The 25149-nt window shown below is 45.3% G+C and overlaps 1 protein-coding gene across 1 annotated transcript in view; it reads left to right on the forward strand.

Moving 5' to 3' along the window:
• Positions 1-25149, forward strand: part of NT5DC2 (5'-nucleotidase domain containing 2) — an 84536-nt gene that overhangs the window by 52039 nt on the left and 7348 nt on the right. The window contains exons 8-14 of the mRNA XM_075321738.1: positions 294-396; positions 1472-1573; positions 4213-4294; positions 5102-5188; positions 8433-8573; positions 8925-8989; positions 17414-17695. Coding sequence (XP_075177853.1) covers positions 294-396; positions 1472-1573; positions 4213-4294; positions 5102-5188; positions 8433-8573; positions 8925-8989; positions 17414-17675 — 842 coding nt within the window. The 3' untranslated portion in view covers positions 17676-17695. The remainder of the gene's footprint in view (positions 1-293; positions 397-1471; positions 1574-4212; positions 4295-5101; positions 5189-8432; positions 8574-8924; positions 8990-17413; positions 17696-25149) is intronic.

Consider the following 25149-nt stretch of genomic DNA (forward strand, 5'->3'; position numbering starts at 1 on the left):
GAGCGCTGAGATACTCAAGTGCTGTACTCTTGAGTGCTAAGGTATCTGCGTACTGTACAGTAGTACACCATTAGTTTTTTCAGTCCCATAGATTTTTAATGGGCGCCTTGAGCTGGATGCTGGATTACGAGTACACCTTCTTTTCCCTTATTCCTGTGAATAGGTGAAAATTTTCGATTCTGGGGAAAACCCCTTAAATTGTACTTTATTTATTTTTTTTTTTTTTACAAATGGAATGAAAATGCTAATCTTTTCCATTTCCCTAATTCTTCCCCCGTCTCCTCTCCTTTCAGAGCACTACATCCTTCACGGGGAGGAGATCTTTGCCGTTCTGAATCGGCTCGTGAAGCATAAGAAGAAACTATTTCTCATCACCAACAGCCCCTTCAGTTTTGTGTAAGAATTTCCACATTATTTAATTGTCCGTGAAACTTGTTTTGACTGAATGCAAATAACTGAACCCTAGGATCTGAATCTTCATCCATTTGGTCTGTGCATTAGGAAAAATTTCTTATAGCGTTATTCCCATCGTCAACATTAATGGCACATACACAGAATATCTTATAGGCACAGGGCCGACGGGGCCCATATGGAGATCCAGCCCCGATACGTCGCCATCACTAGAGTTAGCCATGTGGTCAAGACTCCCTCCATTCATTCCTTTAGGGGTTATGAAAATTACTAGGCGGTCCTGCACAAATAGAAATTAATTTTGGTTATGCTGTATCACTTAGTCTGAAGACTAAAACTTAGGGGCACTTTGCACACTACGACATCGCAGGTGCGATGTCGATAGTGGTCAAATTGAAAGTGACGCACATCTGGCGTCGCTGTCGACATCGTAGTGTGTAAAGCATTTTTGATACGATTAATGAGCACAAAAGCGTCGTAATGGTATCATCGGTGTAGCGTCGGTCATTTCCATGATTTGGGAATGACCGATGTTACGATGTTGTTCCTCGTTCCTGCGGCAGCACACATCGCTGTGTGAGAAGCCACAGGAGCGAGGAACATCTGCTACCTGCGTCCTGCAGCTCACGCCGACTATGTGGAAGGAAGGAGGTGGGCGGAATGTTTACGTCCCGCTCATCTCCGCCCCTCCGCTTCTATTGGCCACCTGCCGTGTGACGTCACTATGATGCCGCATGACCCGCCCCCTTAGGAAGGAGGCGGTTCGCCGGCCAGAGCGATGTCGCAGGGCAGGTGAGTGCATGTGAAGCTGCCGTAGCGATAATGTTCGCTACGGCAGCTATCACCATGATATCGCAGCTGCAACGGGGGCGGGGACTATCGCGCTCGGCATCGCAAGCATGGGCTTGTGATGTCGTAGTGTGCAAAGTGCCCCTTAGACTTAGGACTAAGTGTTTAGGACTAAGAATGTTACTGGATCATCTTGCACACAAAATATCACCATACGGCCGGTGGGGTCACAGAATACCGCACTGTTTTGCTTTCTCTTGTGTTTTCTCAGAAATAAGGGAATGAAGCACATGGTGGGGAAGGACTGGAGAGATCTGTTTGACTTGATCATAGTTCGTGCTGATAAACCCGCTTTCTTCACTGACCGACGCAAGTAAGTGCTGGTTACTAGGATGGCAAAAACATAAATGGTATCATAACTACAAAGGATCTACAGAGCAGAATGTGATGCGCAGCCTTGTGAACCACAAAAATACTACAATATGAATACTTTGACCAGGGAGGAAGAAACGCGTTGATACGGGCGGCTCTGATCAAATTAGATTACTTTGTCAGTGGATGATCAAAAGGTTTTCATTAATTAACACTATGCGTTTCAATTCCAGACCGTTTGTTTTTGTTTGTTTTATTTTTTTCTTGTATTTGTATTTTTTTTTTTTGAGACATCAGTCCAGCATTGAAAAACATAGTGCCAATCCTGTCCACAACTTCCCTTTTCCCAGAAACCATTTTATAGGGGCACTGGATACCGCTAACAATAGGGTTTGTATCATTTTCTGCCCTGCCACAAAGATTAAGGAGCTGCTACAAACAATGGAGAATTATTTTTTCTAAACTACAGCTATCATGGGGAAACTACCACAAACAATGGGGACTTTTCAGTAAACTACCAGAAATATTGGGGAACTACCACAAACAATGAGGAATTGTTTTCTTTAAATTACTACAAATATCGGAAAACTGCATCCCAAACAATAGGACTTCCTCTTTCCCTCAGGAATGCATGAAGCTAAAATATATTTGTATATTTCTATACACGCATGTATATGTATGTGTATATCCAACACTTTCCAGTTTACCGACTTTATCACAATTTCTGTGGTTTTGTTTGTCCACCCTCTTTTTGAGGATTGATCACAGGTTCTCAATGGGATTGAAACTTTAGGAGCTTCCTAGCCATGGATCCAAAATGACAATACTCTCCTTACCGAGCCACTTATTTTCCACTTTTTCCTTTTGTAATTTATCGCTATTGTGCTGGAAAAAGCATTGTTCATCACCACATTGCACATCTAATGTATAAAGCTGTGTGTGTGTGTGTGTGTGTGTGTGTGTGTGTGTGTGTGTGTGTGTGTGTGTGTGTGTGTGTGTGTGTGTGTGTGCGCGCGCGCGCGTCCACTAAAGGAATCCGCACTGTCGCATTTACAATCACAAAATTTTGCACAGACATCTAATATGACTAAGGGAACGTCATAGACTATGTTTTGAGGGGAAAATTTAACCCTGCGCTTTAGTTATTCGCCAAAAAATCTGTTTACATTAAAGTGAATGGAGCTATAGGTCATTAATAGGAGCTGTGATTGGTTGCCATAGGTAACGAAGGACATTCTAGTATAAGAAGCTCATGTGTGAGGTAATATATCGGTGGGGAGACGGATAGAGAGAGACACAGACTTTGAGACAGACACAGACAGACAGACCTACAGCAAGAGAGACAGTCAGACACATACAGAGAGACTGATAGAGAGAGAGACGATAGAGAGAGAGAGAGGAATAGACAGAGAGACGGTAGATAGAGACAGACAGAAGGGATAGACAGAGAGACTTACTATCCTAGGCAACGCCGGATACTAAAGCTAGTCTAATATATAAAGGTGAGTGTATGTGTGTACGTCCGCTAAACGAATCCGCACCGTTGCATTTACAATTACAAAATTTTGCACAGACACCCCATGTGACTCAGGGAACGTCATAGACTATGTTTTGAGGGGAAAATTTAACCCCGCGCTTTACAGTTATTCACCAAAAAATCTGCTTATATTAAAGTCAGTGGAGCTGGGAACAGATATGTTATTATACACCCCTATTATGGACAGAGAAACACACCCACAGAAATAGAGAGATACATACACAGAAAGCGAGACACACAGACAGAAAAAGACACACACCGAAAGACATACACAAACTGTTTGGATGTGTGAAGTAATATATTGGCTGTTTTGACACCCTGGATATTTATCAGGTGGCCTATAGCAACCAATCAAATGTATGCCTTTATTGTGTTACGGGTCATTAATAGGAGCTGTGATTGATGCTATAGGCAACGAAGGACATTTTTAGTATAAGAAGCTTATGTGTGAGGTAATATGATTTCTCTGGTGGGAGGGATAGAGAAAGAGTGAGACTTAGTTACTATCCTGGGCAACGGCTAGTATTAAATATTCAGAAGTTGCGATTAGAGAGTCTGGCACAATGACTGTTCAAACCCAGCACAGGCTCTTGGTGCAACCTTATTATAGACAGACTGTTCTGTGCATCCTCCCACCTACTCGTTTTCCATCTATCTACTCCAGCTACTAAAAAGCCAGAACTGTCAACCAAGGAATAGGGAGAGAAGATAAATGAAACACAAGTAGGTGGGAGGGTGCACTGAACTGTGCTTGGTTTGAACAGTTATTTACATACTTTCTGTAATATTCACAATTGAAGCTAATCAGTCACTGACTGCCCTTAAGGAACCAGGATGGTAACTCAGATGTGGCAACAAATTTAGCAAAAAAAATGTTTCTGTAAACTTTTGCTCTTCGCATAATTTTTTTTATGTCCTTCAATGTCTTTGCCTCTTTTATTTGGCTAATTTGCTTCTGTATAATTAATTTTCATGTGAAAGTGTTCTGTTCCGTACATGTAGCTGTACACTATACCAGCCTTTCTTGGGGTGTGAATATTGTAGAATAATTTTATGTTAAATGAAAACCTATTTATATTATTTTTCTTTTATTGTAATATTAGGCCATTTAGGAGACTAGATGAAAGTGGTTCACTACAATGGGACAAGATCACCAGTCTGGAAAAGGGAAAAATATACAAGCAGGTAACAGGAAAATCTAATCTAACCATACAATTTTAAGAAAACTTACTCGTAGTACTCGTAACTAGTGATGAGCGGGCACTACCATGCTCGGGTGCTCAGTACTTGTAACTAGTGATGAGCGAGCACTGCCATGCTCGGGTGCTCAGTACTCGTAACTAGTGATGAGCGGGCACTACCATGCTCGGGTGCTCTGTACTGGTAACTAGTGATGAGCGGGCACTGCCATGCTCGGGTGCTCTGTACTAGTAACTAGTGATGAGCGGGCACTACCATGCTCGGGTGCTAGGTACTCGTCACTAGTGATGAGCGGGCACTGCCATGCTCGGGTGCTCAGTACTCGTAACTAGTGATGAGCGGGCACTACCATGCTCAGGTGCTCTGTACTGGTAACTAGTGATGAGCGGGCACTGCCAGGCTCGGGTGCTCAGTACTCGTAACTAGTGATGAGCGGGCACTGCCATGCTCGGGTGCTCTGTACTGGTAACTAGTGATGAGCGGGCACTACCATGCTCGGGTGCTCTGTACTCGTAACTAGTGATGAGCGGGCACTACCATGCTCGGGTGCTCTGTACTCATAATGAGCAGTTACTAGTTACTTTATCATTATTGACTTTTTTATTGTTACTTCTATTAGGTGGCATTTAAGTCTTCTTCCTCTATCAAGAGGCAATTTGTAAGCTTACTGGGGGATGGAAAAATGGAAACTGTCTGCCTCTCCTGAGTGCTATGTACTGCGCCCCATATACATGTGAAGACTTGTCGGCTTGTGTACTGTTCACAATTATTTTTTAATTCTTTTCTACTCAGGGAAACCTGTTTGATTTCCTGCAATTAACAGGCTGGAGAGGGTCCAAGGTGCTGTACTTTGGTGATCACCTTTACAGCGATCTGGCAGTAAGTAATCTATGAAATGATGCATGTCTTCTCAGGTTGCAACTTTCAGATATTTAGAAGTTGTCTTTCTGACTAGAGATGGGTGAACCGGAACTGTAAAGTTCGGGATCCGTACCGGATACCTAGTATCTGTGCACGGACCTCCAACACGGAGTTCTCGGGTAGCTCTGTGTAACTGTTCGGATTCAGCCACCCAGATAACAAAAAATAAATAAAAAAAAAAAGGAATAAAACAGGAGCATTATACTTACCGCGGCTGTAACACTACTTCCGGGTCCGCTCATTAACCCTTATACATATTCACTGCTTCCCCCGCCCGCTGTCAGTCCTGGCGTGTGATTGTTTGCACGTAGACTGCACCCCCTCCCTGTGTGACCGCATCTGTAATTGTTTGGAATCACTCATGCTGTCTGCATCCCTATAGTGTAAAAATAAAATGAATTAGCATTGGGTCCTCCCAGATTGTGATACCCAGCGCAGATAAAGCAAATGGCTACAGTGCTTATCTTGGCTGTGTTTTAAAAGAAGAGGGACCCCATGCGGCTTTTTTAAAAATTATTTAAATAATTGTAAGAAAAAAAGTGTACAGTCCCCACCCAATTTTGATACACAGCCATAATAAACCCAACAGCTGGAGGCTGGTATTCTCAAGCTGGGGAGGCCCATGATTATTGGGCTTCCCCCAGCCTAAAAATAGCAGCCTGCAGCCGCCCAGAATTGTCACCTTCATTAGATGTGACATCCTGGCACTTTACCCGACACCTCCCGATTGCCCTGGTACAGTGGAAGTCGGAGTTGTAAGGGGTTAATCGCAGCTGCCACTAAGCTCTAGATTAGTAAGTAATGGAAGGTGAGTATGAGCGCCCTCCCAATTACTAATACTGTAGGTGAAAAGTAACAAACGCCGAAAAAATCCTTTATTTGAAATAAAATACAAAAAAAACACACTCTTTTTCCAATTTATTAACCCCAAACATCCAGTTCTGATGTAATCCACACAAGGTCCCACGACGATCCCGCCTCTTCTACAATGATGAAGTCGCAGCGCAGGCACATTAGAAAACATGACCGCCTGCTGTGGCTTCAGGCAGAGATTGACTGAGCCCCAGCTGTGAGTGGTGACGTCACTCAATTTTTTTTGCGGTCACAGCTGGAGACTCCCACAGTATCGCACCTCTGACCACAGGTAAACTGACCATTGAACTCAGTGACCTCCCCTCAGGTGAACTCATTCAGTTAAATGAGACCTGCATTTCCTGACAGAAAACCGCCGGGATCGTCGTGGGATCTCGTGTGGATTATGTCGGAACTGGGTGAACCTGAACCTCTGCGGGTTCACCCATCTCTATGACTGACCAGAAGATTGAGGTGCTCGGGAGCTCAGTGATGCCGGTTTAGACTCCTATTAGCAGATTATCACACAGTCTGTGATTGACTGACTGAGTACTGACATGTAGCAGTCTGTATCATGCTCAGCTCTGCAAAATTCAATATAAAGAGCTCACATGTCCACAGGATCTCCACACACCACCTTAAAATAACCATGGTTATGCATTTACATCATTAACACCCTTTTTTGAACATAACAAAGATGGAAATGACCCTTCCAGAGCTGAAGCCCGCCTGCCCCCAGCTCCTAAACCTGGTATCTAGGCTATTCATGCTATTTACCACAGTAGGTCAGTTTATATCCATTTATCCAAACTTTTATGAGTGTCTGGGCCCAAAATCCTGGGGAGCTGCAGTAAGCTACCATATGTGCCGGTCCACCTCTGCCGTAAGGGAGTGATATACAGGTGCTAGAGGTGGGGAGACAAAAGGCGCAAATAGGGTCTTATCCGGTAAACCAGAAATGACGGAAAGGTATGGTAACACTCACCTGATCAGGTTGTGCCAGTCACAACTCCTGAAATCGCATGTGAGTGTCAGCTTGGTTTGAAAGCAGCGGCCCCGTGAAACAGCAAAAATCATATATGAAAATAGAAAAACGGGTTTTAGCCGCGCTAAAAAACCACTGGTGCAGGATTAATGAAGAAGTTTCTTTTTTATTTCAGCATTTCCAACGCGTTTCAGAGACTGGAACCGTCTCCTTCCTCAGGGAAAAAATTTCTTTTTTCCCTGAGGAAGGAGACGGTTCCAGTCTCTGAAACGCGTTGGAAATGCTGAAATAAAAAAGAAACTTCTTCATTAATCCTGCACCAGTGGTTTTTTAGCGCGGCTAAAACCCGTTTTTCTATTTTCATATATGGTAAGGGAGTGATGATTTGCCATGGTCCACCAATTATCAGGACTGTAGTGTTACGACCCATCAACACAACACAACAAGATTAAGTTGGATTTTGCCCAGTGAAAAGTACTTCTGAACCTCTTGTGTTTTCTCCCTTCCTACTAACCTACTTAAAGTTACGCTTCCACATGACGGGCACGTCCAGACCAACAAATGTCTGATGCACAACAAAAACACACCTCAACAACACCACAAACAAGGGGTTCATTAGAGAAACAATGACAACGGTGGGCCCTGGTAGCAGTGGGAGGGTAGATGGGACACCTCTGGTCTTTACCTGGCGCTGGCTGAACCCTGCAGTCCTAGCTAGACCCTATACAGGTTTCTTACCTGTCACCGAGCAAGAATACCTGCAGCCCTGAAAAATCCCTATTATAGTCCTGGAGTGGAATGTAAGGTACACTTGACCCAATGCTGCACTAATACATCAGGAGGGTAGGAGAGACAAACAGGGGAATAACAACCAAAATGGAGAAGATACGTCTGAGGATGAATCCACAGCAGATCCTTCCACCAAGGCAGCCAGCATACCAATGGTTTTGTATAATCCACAAAGATTGCTGGGAAACCATGATACTTAAACACAAAGGGGTGCAGCTACAGAGCAGCTACAGGTGACCTGCACTGCTGGAAAGCTGCTAGTTGCAAAACTGACATCTGTTTCAGCACCACATTTAAATGAAGAGTCCCAGATGGAGGTGAGAGGCTCCAATACTAAAACTGTCCCTAGTCTCCAATCACAGGGAGGACATGGCCCTCGTTGCTTATTTTTTGCAATTTTCTATCACATCACACATTTAATAGTGAAAATTCCCATAATAATGGTATTATCTTACTGGTTGGCGCTGGTGGTTTTTGCAGTGTTGCCAGTATATTAGAAATAAATTTGTCCAGTGACAAGAGTTCTGAATCTAATGAGATCTCTTCATTGTGTCTGACCCCTCCTCACATATTCAGGATCTCATGTTGCGACACGGCTGGAGAACCGGGGCCATCGTGCCTGAATTAGAGAACGAAATTCGGATAATAAACACAGAACAGTACATGCACTCTCTGACCTGGCAGCAAGCGCTTACCGGGCTGCTGGAGCGGATGCAGGTCAGTGTGATCCGAAAATGCTTCACGGCTTCTTGTACGGCACCACGGACTACGTCACCACCACATGTAATTAAAGCATGATCATCTGTGAGGTCCATAGTGTTATGGATCAGTCCCTGAGATTGGGATTCACAAATCTGGGTACAAATAGATATAGATATACAGTAATTAGATATATTAGATTAGATATATATTAGATATACAGTAATTGGTTCTGGAACTCAAAATATGTGTAAAACCAGTAAAGTGAAGTATGTTGTTTTATATAGATTTAAAGGGAATGCGTCAAACATAGTTTCCTGAAATATCCCAGTTTGTACCTTTTTGACGTTGTTACATTTATCATTCTAGACTTATCAAGATGCTGAGTCCAAACAAGTTCTTATGGAGTGGATGAAAGAGCGCCAAGAATTAAGGTGATGTTGTGAAGTGTTACAAATCCCAATTCTGTGTTTAGTGCTGCCCCAAAACACAGATTATAGTGATGCGTGAGCACTACCATGCTTGGAATTAGTCATGAGCAAGCACTACCATGCTCGGGTGCTTTGTCCTAGTGATGAGCGGGCACTACCATGCTCGGATGCTCTGTACTAGTAATGAGCGAGCACTACCATGCTCGGATGCTCTGTACTAGTGATGAGCGAGCACTACCATGCTCGGATGCTCTGTACTAGTGATGAGCGAGCACTACCATGCTCGGATGCTCTGTACTAGTGATGAGCGAGCACTACCATGCTTGGGTGCTCTGTACTAATGATGAGCGGGTACTACCATGCTCGGGTGCTCTGTACTAATGATGAGTGGGCACTACCATGCTCAGGTGCTTAGTATTGATGATGAGTGAGCACAACCATGTTTGGGTGCTCAGTACTCGGAACAAGCAGTTTGATGCTCAGACAAGCTAGACTCGAGCACTTGAGTATAATGGAATCAGTGGGCAACTTGAGTATTTTTCCGGGAAATCTTCTGTAAAAATGCTTGAGTTGCCCACTGAATTCCATTATACTTGGGCACTCCAGTTGCCCCAATTCGAGCATCAAGCTGCTGGTTACTGAGCATGGTAGTGCCCGCTCATCACTAGTTACGAGTACCGAGCATCCGAGCATGGTAGTGTTCACTCATCACTAGTTACGAGTACCGAGCATCCGAGCATGCTAGTGCCCGCTCATCACTAATAGATTGGTATCACCATTATGGGGTAATGTGCTTGGAATGAACCCTCTCATGTAGGCTGGTATTTTTTACATCATATTTGCAGCACTAAAATATTAACATGACTGCAAGCTGCAGACAAGTTGAACAAATGTTTTGGTCTCATAATTTGCCTGAGAATTGCTTCAGCATGATACGTCACCCTGTAGCGGTCCGTATGCTGGTTCATGCCATGTCAAGCGCAAAACTGGGTCCAGTGTTGAGTTACTGTCTGCAGCATGAATGTTCAATAAATGGCGCTGCAGGCAATCAGAGCTGTCAATATGACCTGGGTGCTGCAGACAATAACAGACACTGGAGCAGCAGCACACTGGACCTGGGGAGGGTGAGTAAAACAAAGGTTTTTTTGTTCTTTAAAAGGGTTGTCCTCTACTTTGGATAACCCCTTCTCATTCCCCTTGTTCACCCCCCAAGTTAAGATTTGCCTGGAGTCTATAGTTGTGAGGCTTAAATAGAAAAAGAACCCTGTAAATTCCAGAATAGCTTTTTTTTTTTTTTGTTTGCTGTATGGGTTAATTTTACTGTTTCATAGATTCACGTTGTATTCCGATTGTTTCTTAATTTTTTTTTTAATTTGGGGGAAAAAAGAGGTTAATGAAAACTTTAATATTTTTTGCTTTTTGAGTTTCCCTTTGATACTTTGGAGCTGTGATCTTTTGATTGCTCATTTTATTGCAATACTACAGTGTTGGAGGATGGTGTAAAAGTTACAGGGGTCTTCAGTAGCAAATTATCGGCCCCCTGTGATCGCATTTCGGGAGGGAATGAATTTCATCAGAATGGTCGCATGACTCAATCACACCTTGAAACCGCTGTCATAGGTTAAAGGCGAGCAAAAAATGGAAGGGAACCAGCACCCGCCAATTGAAGAGTAAAACGTGACTTTTAATGGAAAAACATTAAAAACAGAAAAAGTCCATAATTACGGCATGAGTAGACCAGGTGTCGTTCTACGCATTTCAGGCAGATCCCCTGCCCTTAATCATGACATGGTCTACTCATGCTGTAATTATGGACATTTTCTGTTTTTAATGTTTTTCCATTAAAAGTCATGTTTTAATGTTCAATTGGCGGTTGCTGGTTCCCTTCCATTTTTTTTGCTCATTGTTTTAACCTAGTTAACGGTCCAGGATTTCCGAGCACCGCTTTTTCCTTCATTACGTCTGGTGAGCTGTTCACTTGTGTTTTTATAGGTTAACAGCAGCTATCCGAGTTAGTTCTGATTGCTTCTGTTACTGGCTATCTCGGCTGTATAACACAGCCAGCACCTGTCCTATATTGAGCATGCTCAGCTCCTGCGCCTGTTCTACATACCCTCGTGGTCATACTTGCAGTATCGGGGACCGAAAGTTAGTTTGTTGGGTGTGACGCTGTCTTGGTGCATGTGGCCTAGCGTTTCCTTCTGTGCGCTATATCAGAGTACACAGTTTTACGGTTGTCGTCTCGGTCAGTGGGTGTACTTTCCTCACAATATCCAAAGTGAAACAAAGACTGGAGGACAAGGAGTAAAGTGCAAATAGGTGTAATAAATAGCAACTGGCACAAAGGAATCAGCGGCAAAAACAGGCCGGCAGATAAAATATAGATGTACTAGATGACAATTACATATAGGGCACAAGTAAAATGAATAAATAACAGACTGGGTCAAAAACATGAACAAGGCATCCTGCACATAAAGAGCATGGTGTAAAATTTTGACAATTGTTACACATAGACAGATGGAAAAAAACAGCTCTGGATAAGCACAATGATAACAGTGTATACTCTGAAATAACAGAGATATATAAAATATATAAAATAGGATCCAAGTCTCACTAATCACTAATAAACAGTTGCTTAATACAGATGCTGGTGAAACAGCAACTTCTGCAGTGACAGAGTCAAATAGTTAAACAGTCAAAAAATCTATAAACAGAAAAACAGGTTTAGCCACCATGAGGTGCTAAGTGGATGCCAATGAACAGTCAGATTAAATACAAAGACATGAATGCATGAATAGAATCCCAGCAGGTTAAATAAACATACCCATAAGTGCACAAAGCCGGCCTGATAAGCAGCAGAGAAGACCCCCCGGAGAGAGCCCCAAGGTATACCTTTCACAATCTCAGCTATAAGATTATTTCATCAGGGGGAGGTGGAACCCTGTGAAGCAACCATGTGTTTTTATACATGGTGCTCCCATGCTCCAACTGCTCCATCCCCACTCTGTCAGCGCGGCCGGACCAATCGCGGCCGGTGACCAGCTCTGTCAGCAGTCAACGCCCTTTTTTTTTTTGTTGTTAGGTAGTGTGCATGTGCGGAAAGCGGGGACGCGTCACCCACAAACCGCGCAGGCGATGATGACGCCGACAGAGCCGGGCCAGCAGGTCACTGATGCAACCGCGCCGACGGGGGGAGGAGGGGCGGGAGCGAGCATAAGAAGACAAGGATAAGTAAATATGCAATGTAACAGTAATAAGAGAACATCAACTGTGACATAAAGTCTTAAATGTAACTTAAAAGGTCCTAGCCGTGACCCAAGAGGAAGATACATAATAAATATCAAGGATATACATGGGTAATTATGAACAATGTGCCACTGATGAAAAAACATATACTATAACATCAAACCCTCAATCTTAATTCAAGTGTCATAGTCGTGGTACAGAGAGGAAGGTAATCAATGCACAATACATGAGTTCCATATCAAAGTTAAACTAAATAAGTATGAGCAGTATAACACATAAGGAGATCATATACTGTAGCACAGATTGTTCAATATCACAAAAAACATCCCAAGTCGTGGCACAGGAGAGAAATGACCAGTGTATAATATACATAAACTTCATGTCACAGGATGTTCAATGTAAATTGAGATCTCCTAGTCGTGGCACAAGAGGGAAATAATCATTGTACAATAACTCCATGATCATAAAAATATGAATATAAACACAGTGACACTGGTGAAAAAACATAAGTATAACAGAGAATACAATATTGCTTCAGATGTCCCAGTCGTGGCACAAGAAGGAAGATAATCCATATATGACAAAAATCCATGTCGATGTTCAATGTCAGAAGTGTGGTTCCAGAAGAGTGCCAGCAGAAAAAAAAAAAAATCAGTGGATCTAAAATGAAAATAAAAAAATTGTATAACATTAAAAACAAGGCACAGAAACCAGGAAGGTCAGAGAAGAGAGCAGTCATCGTAAGAAAGGCGCAAAACTCAGATGCTCATTAAGCCCCCTCGGGGACAGTGTACCTAAGGTATAAATCCAGCGTGTTTCACGTTGGGCGAGTATTTTGCGTATATTCCCACCCCTCGCCCCCCCATGTATAACATCAATACCCCTGACTTTCAGGGATGTTGGATCACAGTCATGAAAAACACAAAAGTGGCGAGGGAGGGTTTTAAGAGTGGAAATGTCAACCACTGTCCGGGCGGCAGCAATGTCCCTCACATGTTCCCTCACCCTCTTGCGCAGCTCCCTACTAGTAAGACCCACATATATCATGTGGCACCTGCACGTGGCATAATATACCACGTTGCTGGTACCACACGATACATAGTGGCGTATATCGAAGCTGCGCAAACCATCAGCAGAGGTGAAGGAAGAAATCCGAAGAACATTGCTGCAGGCCAGACAATGGCCGCAAGGGAAACAGCCCCTGAGGGGGGTACCAAGGTCAAGAAAGGTGGTGGGTTGACTAGGAACGTAGTGACTCCGTACAAGCATGTCACGTAAATTACGTGACCTGCGAGGCGTCATTGAGGGGCTTTTGGGTAAAAGGTCACATAGAACAGAATCAGAAAGGAGAACATTCCAGTGCCTGCTCAAAATAGATCGCATATTGGACCACTCGTGATTGTAGGTGGAAATAAAATGGATTTGGCTAGGATTTGAGGAACCGCCGGGTTTCGCCCCACTACTATATAAAAGAGTGGATCGAGGGGTATGCTTCGCTCGTAGATAAGCCCGCTTAATACTCCTATTACTGTAGCCCCGTTCTTGAAACCGAATTTGTAAATCTGACGCCTGTTCCTCAAACAGAGAGTCAGACGAGCAGATACGTTTCATACGTAAAAATTGGCCAGTGGGGATGGCCCGAATAGTGCACTGATCATGGGACGACGAGGCATGAAGGAGGGAGTTAAACGAAGTCGTCTTACGGTAGACATTAGTCTGGATCTTCCTATCTTCACCAATTTGAATATCAATATCAAGGAAATCCAGACACCTACTATCATATTTATGGGTTAGTTTAATCCCAAAAGAATTCATGCCAAGTCGTTCCATGAACTCGTCGAGTTGCTCCGTCTTGCCCGTCCACAAAATAAACAAATGATCAATGTACCGCAGCCAGCACTGCACATGGGCATCGGCCGGCCCGCCCCCGTCGCAAAGCAAACCTCTCTCCCAGAAACCTAGGAAGAGGTTTGCGTATGAAGGCGCGCAGGCCGCGCCCATGGCGGTGCCGCGCTGCTGCAAATAGTGTACATCTTTAAATAAAAAGAAATTATGGGTGAGGACAAAACGGAGCAACTCAAGGATTAGGTCACACAAAGGGCCATCCCGACCGGAAGTTGACAAAAAATATTCAACAGCCTTCAGGCCATCCTCGTGGCGAATACAGGTGTAGAGGGACTCAACGTCTGCCGTAACAAGTAGAGTGTTATTGTCCACAAAGATGCCATCTATCCTCCTAAGAACGTCCGTCGTGTCACGGACATATGAGGGGAGTGTCTCAACCAAAGGTTTCAAATAATAGTCAATGAATTGACATATAGGTTGACACAGCCCCTCAATGCCGGACACGATGGGACGACCAGGAGGACAAAGGGCATCTTTGTGGATTTTAGGCAGCAAATAAAAAGTAGGTGTTTTAGGAAAACGTACCGTGAGTCCCTCCACTACCTGTTTACTAATGATCCCTTGATCACAAGCCTTGCCGAGGATGACCTGAAGTTGAGCAGAAAAGGTGGAAGTGGGGCTACAGGGGAGCTTAGCATAAGTGGACTTGTCACGTAATTGGCGAAGCGCCTCTTTCTCATACATGACGGCTGGCCAGATCACAATGTTACCCCCTTTGTCTGCAGGCTTTATTACGATGTCATCAAGTTTGTCCAGGGACTCAATTGACAATCTCTCGGCATGAGTTAAATTGTCATACCGACGTCTCCTGGACAGATGTTCAAAATCGGATATCACAAGTTTAGTGAATATCTCAACGGCCGGGCAAACAGACAAAGGGGGAAACCTTGTTGATCTGGGCATAGCACAGGATGGAAACTCACCTAAGGTGCTTGGTGCGGCTTCATCCAGCAGCTCCTCAAGATCCTGTATGGCCTGTTGTTCCCTCAAATCCAATGGTCCAGAAAAAAGAAAAAAAAAAAAAGGGCGTTGACTGCTGACAGAGCTGGTCACCGGCCGCGATTGGTCCGGCCGCGCTGACAGAGTGGGGGTGGAGCAGTTGGAGCATGGGAGCACCATGTATAAAAACACATGGCTGCTTCACAGGGTTCCACCTCCCCCTGATGAAATAATCTTATAGCTGAGATTGTGAAAAGTATAAGTAGGGGCTCTCTCCGGGGGGTCTGCTCTGCTGCTTATCAGGCCGGCTTTATGCACTTATGGGTATGTTTACTTAAACCGGCTGGGATTTTATTCATGCATTCATGTCTTTGTACTTAATCTGACTGTTCATTGGCATCCACTTAGCACCTCATGGTGGCTAAACCTGTTTATCTGTTTATAGATTTTTTGACTGTTTAACTATTTGACTCTGTCACTGCAGAAGTTGCTGTTTCACCAGCATCTGTATTAAGCAACTGTTTATTAGTGATTAGTGAGACTTGGATCCTATTTTATATATTTTATATATCTCTGTTATTTCAGAGTATACACTGTTATCATTGTGCTTATCCAGAGCTGTTTTTTTCCATCTGTCTATGTGTAACAATTGTCAAAATTTTACACCATGCTCTTTATGTGCAGGATGCCTTGTTCATGTTTTTGACCCAGTCTGTTATTTATTCATTTTACTTGTGCCCTATATGTAATTGTCATCTAGTACATCTATATTTTATCTGCCGGCCTGTTTTTGCCGCTGATTCCTTTGTGCCAGTTGCTATTTATTAAACCTATTTGCACTTTACTCCTTGTCCTCCAGTCTTTGTTTGATGTTCAGAGTGTGCTCAGACAGGTGCCATGCAGTGGCTTTCCTGCTTCTTTTTCATTGTTTGTTCCTCTTGCATATTAATATCCAAAGTGAGTGGACGTGACCAGCTTAGTGGGCGTGTCCTGGCGTCTTCCACGTGCTACCACAGATCCGGCCACTTGGCTCTTAGTGTTGAGGATTGGAGTCAGTCGTTGGGAGCGTGGTGGTGACCGGACTAGTTGAAAACGAGCCACCAAAGGGCACTAAAAACCAGATAGAGTGCGCGAAAGGAAAAACTGGGCCACTCTTACCAAGGCGGGCGTCACACCCACCAACTAAGCCGATCACTGCCACTAACGTCCGGTCCCCGATACTGCAAGTATGCCCCCTCATGTGTGAGGTACATATATATCACAGGTTGGGAAGCGGTTAACGATGCATAGACTAATGGCACATTTACAGCTCAGTTTTTCCCATCTATGCGCTGTCTATTTATAAAATGGGCATCATAAGGACCCACAGAGGTTAATGAGAATATTCATACATCCATTTTTATTTTTATTTATTTATTTTTTTATAGCATTTTAACCTGTATCTTTGCAGATCACAATTGGCTTTTATAGTCTCTTTAGATTCTGATAGAAAATGGATGTCTTCCATTCCTAAGGTCATGTTTTAATGGATCAGGTGCCAAATAAAATTAAGAAAATTATATATATATATATATATATATATATATATATATATGTCCAACAATGTAGACCAGCTCACTCCTGTGAATCACCTGGAACCTCAGCTGACCTGGTTAACTCCGTTGTGCCCGGATCAGGTCGTAGGAGTCCATCCATACAAATGTGAACAACGACAAGGCAGAGTCCAGCAATAACGTGAGCAATCCAGGATGCTGTTAAATTTTTTTTTTTTCTTTCTTTCTTTTTATTCATAAATTCATTAAAATATAATGGTCCAAGCAATTCAGAACAGCATTATCGCAGGAAAATAGCGCAGATAGGACAGTCCTATCTGCGCTACTTTCCTGCGATAATGCTGTTCTGAATTGCATTATATTTTAATGAATTTATGAATAAAAAGAAAGAAAAAAAAAATTTTTAACAGCATCCTGGATTGCTCACGTTATTGCTGGACTCTGCCTTGTCGTTGTTTATATATATATATATATATATATATATATATATATATATATATATATATATATATATATATAATATATATATATAACATCAGTGTATATGTATATAAAAATGAATGACAAATGGTAACTGTATGATCAAGAACATTTTCCTTTTTTTGAGGATAAAAGAACTGCTGTGTTAATGTTCTCTAAAACAGAGGTGCTACCAAGAAAGCAATACACACTGTTTTTAATATTTGTAGAAATTGTGAATATATAATGTGATGGAGTACAGTATATAATATGCCCATAGCTCAATGTTTTCCTTTCCATGATTTTAGATCTTCTGTAATTACAGGTCTGTTACGAAGAACCTCTTTAATCCTCAGTTCGGCAGCATTTTTAGAACTTTCCACAACCCAACGTACTTCTCTCGGAGGCTGATCAGATTCTCCGACATCTACATGGCTTCCATCAGCTGTCTATTAAATTATGATATTAATTTCACGTTTTATCCACGACGTACCCCGCTGCAACATGAGGCCCCGTTATGGATGGATCAGCTCTGCACCGGCTGCATGAAGACTCCTTTCCTAGATGAGATGGTTCAGATCCGTTAACAGGCTCTAAGATTTACCAGGTATTCACTAATATAATACTAAGGGGCACTTTGCACACTACGACATCGCAGGTGCGATGTCGGTGGGGTCAATTCGAAAGTGACGCACTTCCGGCATCGCTGTCGACATTGGAGTATGTGAATCGTTTTTGATACGATTAACGAGCGCAAAAGCGTCGAAATCATATCATCGGTGTAGCGTCGGTCATTTCCATAATTTCGGAAGGATCAATTTTGAAGTAAAAAAGAAGTATTTCCAGCGCCAGGAATAAATTGTAAAATCCTTTTTTATTGAGAATAAGGTATTAAAAATCCAGCAGATACCATATTAGATGTCAGAAAGGTGGCAGAACAACGCGTTTCGACGCTTCAGGTCTTAGTCATGTTCTGACTTAGGGTACTTTCACACATCCGGATTTTTGCTCTGCGGCACAATACGGCGTTCTGCAGAAAAACCGCAACCGGCTTTTGTAACGCCGGTTGCGGTTTTTTCTGCATAGACTTACATTAGTGCCGTATTGTGCCGCAGGGGCTTGCGTTCGGTCCGGTTTTGGCCGCATGCGGCAGATTTAGCCGATGCGGCGGCCGGATCGAACGTTCCCTGCAACGTTTTTTGCTCCGGCAAAAAACACTGCATTGTGCCGCATCCGGCCGCTGCGGCGCATTTTTCAATGCATACCTATGGAGGCCGGATGCGGCGCAATGCGGAAAAAACCGCATCCGGTCGCCGCATGCGGTTTTTGCCACTGCGCATGCTTAGTAGCATGCCGCAAGCGGCAAAAACCGGACGGGCCGCATGTAAAAACTTATGCAAAGGATGCGGTGTTTTCGCCGCATCCGTTGCATAGTTTTCACAGCCGGATTGAGCCGCAGGGCTCAAACCGGATGTGTGAAAGTAGCCTTAAAGTATAACCAACTCCATTATATCGGATCCCTCCTCCACTGATTAAATTCACATGTGTGGTTTCACTCAAGGCAACTCCTCAAGTAGTAATTACAAGGGATCCGAGAAAATGGAGAAATACAATGGCAAATTCATATATGTGAATATACATAAAAAGATATGGCATATTACAAAAGGTACACAAATATAAGAAATATACAAAAGAAAAGATATACATATGAAATGACATACACATTAAAAGAATTTTTCTGGGCCGATTTCCCTAATTATTTAGTATGAATATAATATATAGTGATCCAACAAGACACTCAGCATGTAACTGCATATGTATGACTATATATATCAAAGGTAACATGAAATCCTTTGTTAAGTAAAATCTAGTTTATATCCACTAACATGTAATATTCCATACATATGCAGTACATGCTAGACTTTCAATAGTGCACCAAATTAAATAAAATATACTTATTGCACAGCAATCCATCATTCCACTATTATTAAACCAGATAATATTCCAACAATGTTTATGGTTGCAAATATACGGTAAGAAAGTAGAAAACGCATAGTGTGAACCAGGGTGTAGACCATATTAATCCTACTAGATATAGTACCAATATAGTAAAAAGGAGAGGGGAAATACAGAAACCGATTATATTTAATAATGTAATATCAGGTCCTGACGATTATTTAAACCCTCCGGATATCTAGTATTAAAGGGAACCTGTCATCAGGAATTTGGCTTTCAACCTAAACGTTTCCCCCTCTGCAGCTCGTGGGCTGCATTCTAGGAAGGTTTTTGTACTTTTTGTGCCCCTTTTTAAACCAAAATAAACACTTTATAAACTTGTACCTTTCTGTTTGAAAATCTTGTTAATTTTCCATGGGGGCGGGCCGTGTGGCGTCCGTTGCTGTAGCTTACGCCGTCCCCCATGCTCCAAATCATGCTTCATAACGCCGCCCACTGCGCCGAGGTCCCGTGCACGCCGGGACACCTAGTGACGTGGTCGCAGGCACGAGAGTATGGGCGGCGCTGTGATTGCATCGCAAGTGCGCGCCCATACTCTCGTGTGCGCGCTCTCCCCCACTGCCTCCAGCGTTCTGCGCCGGCCCGACGTCACCTCCTTCCCATCGTACCCTGCAGCAGGAAATAGATGGGAGGAGCGGAGCACAGAAGAAGCAGAGGATCTGAGCGACGTACAGAGGGGAGAGCGCGCACACGAGAGTATGGGCGCGCACTTGCGATGCAATCACAGCGCCGCCCATACTCTCGTGCCTGCGACCACGTCACTAGGTGTCCCGGCGTGCACGGGACCTCGGCGCAGTGGGCGGCGTTATGAGGCATGATTTGGAGCATGGGGGACGGCGTAAGCTACAGCAACGGACGCCACACGGCCCGCCCCCATGGAAAATTAACAAGATTTTCAAACAGAAAGGTACAAGTTTATAAAGTGTTTATTTTGGTTTAAAAAGGGGCACAAAAAGTACAAAAACCTTCCTAGAATGCAGCCCACGAGCTGCAGAGGGGGAAACGTTTAGGTTGAAAGCCAAATTCCTGATGACAGGTTCCCTTTAAGGGTGAAAATCCAGAAGGATTCCCTATTTAATAGTTTCCTTCTGTGATCTCCACCCCTAATCGGTCTAAGTATCTGTTCTATACCCTTAAATTGAAAACCACTAACATCTCCCTGATGAACCAAGGCAAAGTGTTTAGAGACCGCTGATATAGCAATTGCGTTCTGTTTAAAAACGTCAGAAAGGTGTCTTCTGATTCTAACTTTCAAAGGACCCGTAGTGCAGCCTGTATATTGAACATTGCAGATCTTACATGTTATTAAATATACAACAAAAGTCGTATTACAATTGATTAGAGTATTTATATGAAATGTTTTTTGGTTTGAAGTAGACTGAAAGGTTTTTCCTTTTTGTGCAAAACTACACGCTTTACATTTATTCGCACCACACTTATAAAAACCTTTTAAATTAATCCATGAGGATCCCTCTCTATGGTCAGCTTCACTCAAAAAAAGGCTCGGAGAAAGAATGGTGCCAAGGGTAGGGGCTCGTTTAGCAACATATTTAATATTATTTTTAGTTACTTGTTTTAAAATTGGGTCCTCGCCAAAAATAGGTAGATATTTGTTCACTATTTTTGTGATTAGGTCATATTGTTTGCTGTAATTAGTCGAAAAGACAATATTATTACTTTGTGTCAGTTTATTTCTATTTTCTTTGTCGCTCTATTGGGAGACCCAGACAATTGGGTGTATAGGCTATGCCTCCGGAGGCCGCACAAAGTATTACACTAAAAAGTGTTAAGCCCCTCCCCTTCTGCCTATACACCCCCCGTGCTCCCACGGGCTCCTCAGTTTTTTGCTTTGTGCGAAGGAGGTCAGACACGCACGCACAGCTCCACAGATTGGTCAGCAGCAGCTGCTGACCATGTCGGATGGAAGAAAAGTGGGCCCATATAGGGCCCCCAGCATGCTCCCTTCTCACCCCACTCTTGTCGGCGGTGTTGTTAAGGTTGAGGTATCCATTGCGGGTACGGAGGCTGGAGCCCACATGCTGTTTTCCTTCCCCATCCCCCTCAGGGCTCTGGTGGAAGTGGGATCCTATCGGTCTCCAGGCACAGGAGACCGTGCTTCATCCACAACTCCTGTGGAGCCTGCTGGATAGGAGCCGGGTATCGTTCAGGGACATGGCCCTGCTACTTGGAGGTACTCTGTGTCCCCGTGGGGACTGCGCACAGCAACACTCCAGCTTGGCTGGGTGTGCTAGTGCACCGGGGACCGCGGCGCTGAGCGGGTTAATATGTGCCATTACACACTCAGCGTTCCTGAGTGTGTTTATGTATAGGGACTGCCGCACTGACCGCCGCGGCCATGGAAACACTGCGGCGCGGCTGGGACTTGTAGTGCGCCGGGGACTTCCACGCCGGCCGCGCTTTTACGGCGGCCGCGTTTATTACTAGAGTCCCCGGCTTTTTGCGGCCTAGTTTCCTTTCCTCCCGCCCACAGCCCTGACAGGCAGGGGAAGGGCGGGACGCTGCACAGAACGAGCAGCACTGAGGGCTGGAGCATGCTTTGCATACTCCACTCCCCTCACTGTGCACAGTGCAGGCACCAGTTCCCGCTCTTTCTGGGTCACGCCCACGGCTCTCTCCTCTCCTCAGGACGCATTCCTGTCAGCTCCTCGGACGCTGCAGAGGGGGACAAAATCTGGGAGACCCAGGCAGGGACTCTGGTGACCGCACAACCGCTTTAAGCGGGTGGTAAGCAGCACCTGTGGTGCTAGCCCCATTGTGCAGTAGTGTAACATTATATGTTTATTTTACACCGTATAGTGCACAGTTGATTTCTGGCTATATACCCTATTGTGTTGCTCAGAGAAGATAATAGCATGGCGCCCACGAAAGGCAGGGGTGCCAAAACACAGGCTTATTATGTTGCCTGCGCCGCATGTACGACCCCGCTACCGGCAGGTTCCACTGACCCTCATTGTAGGCACTGTTCGGCCCCTGTGGCACTTACTCAGCCAGAGCCTCTGCTAGGGGGGGCCCAGGGGGAGCCACCTGCTAACACTGTTCAGGTGACAGGGACGGAGTTTGCAAAACTCTCTGAGACTATGGCTAAGATACTGGAAGCCTTGCAGTCCAGACCGGTATCTCAGCACAGGGACTCTGTTGATTCTTTGTTCCCTGGCCCACCTCAGCTGGACCAACAATGTCCTCCCGGGGTATCTCATGGATCCCAAGCTGAGGGTTCTGACACAGACCCCAGCCCCAGACCGACTAAGCGAGCTCACTTAGATTTTCCCTCGACATCATCATATTGTTCAGGGTCTCAGCGAGGGGAATCGCTGGTTGATGACGCGGAAGTAGCTGATCAGGATTCTGATCCTGAGGCCGCTCTCAATCTTGATACTCCGGACGGGGACGCCATAGTGAACGACCTTATTGCGTCCATCAATCGTATGTTGGATATTTCTCCCTCAGCTCCTCCGGCGGAGGAGTCGGCTTCCCAGCAGGAGAAATTCCGTTTCAGGTTTCCCAAGCGTACACCGAGTATGTTTCTGGACCACTCTGATTTCAGAGAGGCAGTCCAGAATCACCATGCTTGTCCAGATAAGCGTTTTTCTAAGCGCCTTAAGGATGCACGTTATCCCTTTCCCCCTGACGTGGTCAAGGGTTGGACTCAGTGTCCCAAAGTGGATCCTCCAATCTCCAGACTGGCAGCTAGATCCATACTTGCAGTGGAAGATGGAGCTTCACTCAAAGATGCCACTGACAGGCAGATGGAGCTCTGGTTGAAATCCATCTATGAAGCTATCGGCGCTTCTTTTGTCCCAGCATTCGCAGCCGTATGGGCGCTACAAGCTATCTCAGCAGGTCAAGCGCAAATTGACGCAGCCACACGCACGTCCGCGCCACAGGTGGCGTCCATAACCACTCGGACGTCGGCATTTGCGTCTTACGCTATTAATGCTATCCTGGACTCTGCGAGCCGTACGGCGGTTGCAGCCGCCAATTCGGTGGTACTCCGCAGGGCCTTGTGGCTACGGGAATGGAAGGCAGATTCTGTTTCCAAAAAGCGCTTAACCAGTTTGCCAATTTCTGGCGAACGATTGTTTGGCGAGCGTTTGGATGAAATCATCAAACAATCCAAGGGAAAGGATACATCCTTACCCCAGCCCAAACCGAACATACCCCAACAGAGGAAGGGGCAGTCGAGGTTTCGGTCCTTTCGGGGCGCGGACAGGTCCCAATTCTCCTCGTCCAAAAGGCCTCAGAAAGATCAAAGGAACTCTGATGCATGGCGGTCTAAGTCACGTCCTAAACAGACCACCGGAGGTGCCGCTACCAAAGCGGCTTCCTCATGACTTTCGGCATCCTCACTCCGCATCCTCGGTCGGTGGCAGGCTCTCCCGCTTTTGCGACACCTGGATGCCACGGGTAAAAGACCGTTGGGTGAGAGACATTCTGTCTCACGGTTACAAGATAGAGTTCACCTCTCGTCCCCCGACTCGATTCTTCAGGTCATCCCCGCCTCCCGAGCGAGCCGAGGCTCTTCTGCAGGCGCTGGGCATTCTGAAGGCAGAAGGAGTGGTGGTCCCTGTTCCTCTTCAGCAACAGGGCCACGGTTTTTACTCCAACTTGTTTGTGGTCCCAAAGAAGGACGGGTCTTTCCGACCTGTCCTGGACCTGAAACTTCTCAACAAACACGTAAAGACCAGGCGGTTCCGGATGGAATCCCTCTGCTCCGTCATCGCCTCAATGTCCCAAGGAGATTTCCTTGCATCGATCGATATCAAAGATGCTTATCTCCACGTACCGATTGCTCCAGAGCACCAGCGCTTCTTGCGCTTCGCCATAGGGAACGAACACCTGCAGTTCGTGGCACTGCCGTTCGGCCTGGCAACAGCCCCACGGGTTTTCACCAAGGTTATGGCTACTGTAGTAGCGGTCCTCCACTCTCAGGGTCACTCGGTGATCCCGTACTTGGACGATCTGTTGATCAAGGCACCCTCTCTAGAGGCATGCCAACACAGCCTCGACGCTACCCTGGAGACTCTCCAGAGTTTCGGGTGGATCATCAATTTTCCAAAGTCAAATCTGACACCGGCCCAATCGCTGACATACCTTGGCATGGAGTTTCATACCCTCTCAGCGATAGTGAAGCTTCCGCTGATCAAGCAGCGGTCACTACAGACAGGGGTACAATCTCTCCTTCAAGGTCGGTCACACACCTTGAGGCGCCTCATGCACTTCCTGGGGAAGATGGTGGCAGCAATGGAGGCAGTTCCTTTCGCGCAGTTTCACCTGCGTCCTCTTCAATGGGACATCCTACGCAAATGGGACAGGAAGCCGACGTCCCTCGACAGGAACGTCTCCCTCTCGCAGGCGACCAAAGCTTCCCTTCGGTGGTGGCTTCTTCCCACTTCATTATCAAAAGGGAAATCCTTCCTACCCCCATCCTGGGAGGTGGTCACGACGGACGCGAGTCTGTCAGGGTGGGGAGCGGTTTTTCTCCACCACAGGGCTCAGGGTACGTGGACCCAGCAAGAGTCCTCGCTTCAGATCAATGTTCTGGAAATACGGGCAGTGTATCTTGCCCTGAAAGCGTTCCAGCAGTGGCTGGAAGGCAAGCAGATCAGAATTCAGTCAGACAATTCCACAGCGGTGGCATACATCAACCACCAAGGCGGCACACGCAGTCGGCAAGCCTTCCAGGAAGTCCGGCGGATTCTGCTGTGGGTGGAAGCCACGGCCTCCACCATCTCCGCAGTTCACATTCCAGGCGTGGAAAACTGGGAAGCAGATTATCTCAGTCGCCAGGGCATGGATGCAGGGGAATGGTCCCTTCACCCGGACGTATTTCAGGAGATCTGTTGCCGCTGGGGGGTGCCGGACGTCGACCTCATGGCGTCCCGGCACAACAACAAGGTACCGGCGTTCATGGCACGGTCTCAAGATCCCAGAGCTCTGGCGGCAGACGCCTTAGTTCAGGATTGGTCGCAGTTTCAGCTCCCTTATGTGTTTCCTCCGCTGGCTCTGTTGCCCAGAGTGTTACGC

The sequence above is a fragment of the Anomaloglossus baeobatrachus genome, chromosome 8, assembly GCF_048569485.1.
Source record: "Anomaloglossus baeobatrachus isolate aAnoBae1 chromosome 8, aAnoBae1.hap1, whole genome shotgun sequence".
Taxonomy (NCBI): Eukaryota; Metazoa; Chordata; class Amphibia; order Anura; family Aromobatidae; genus Anomaloglossus; species Anomaloglossus baeobatrachus.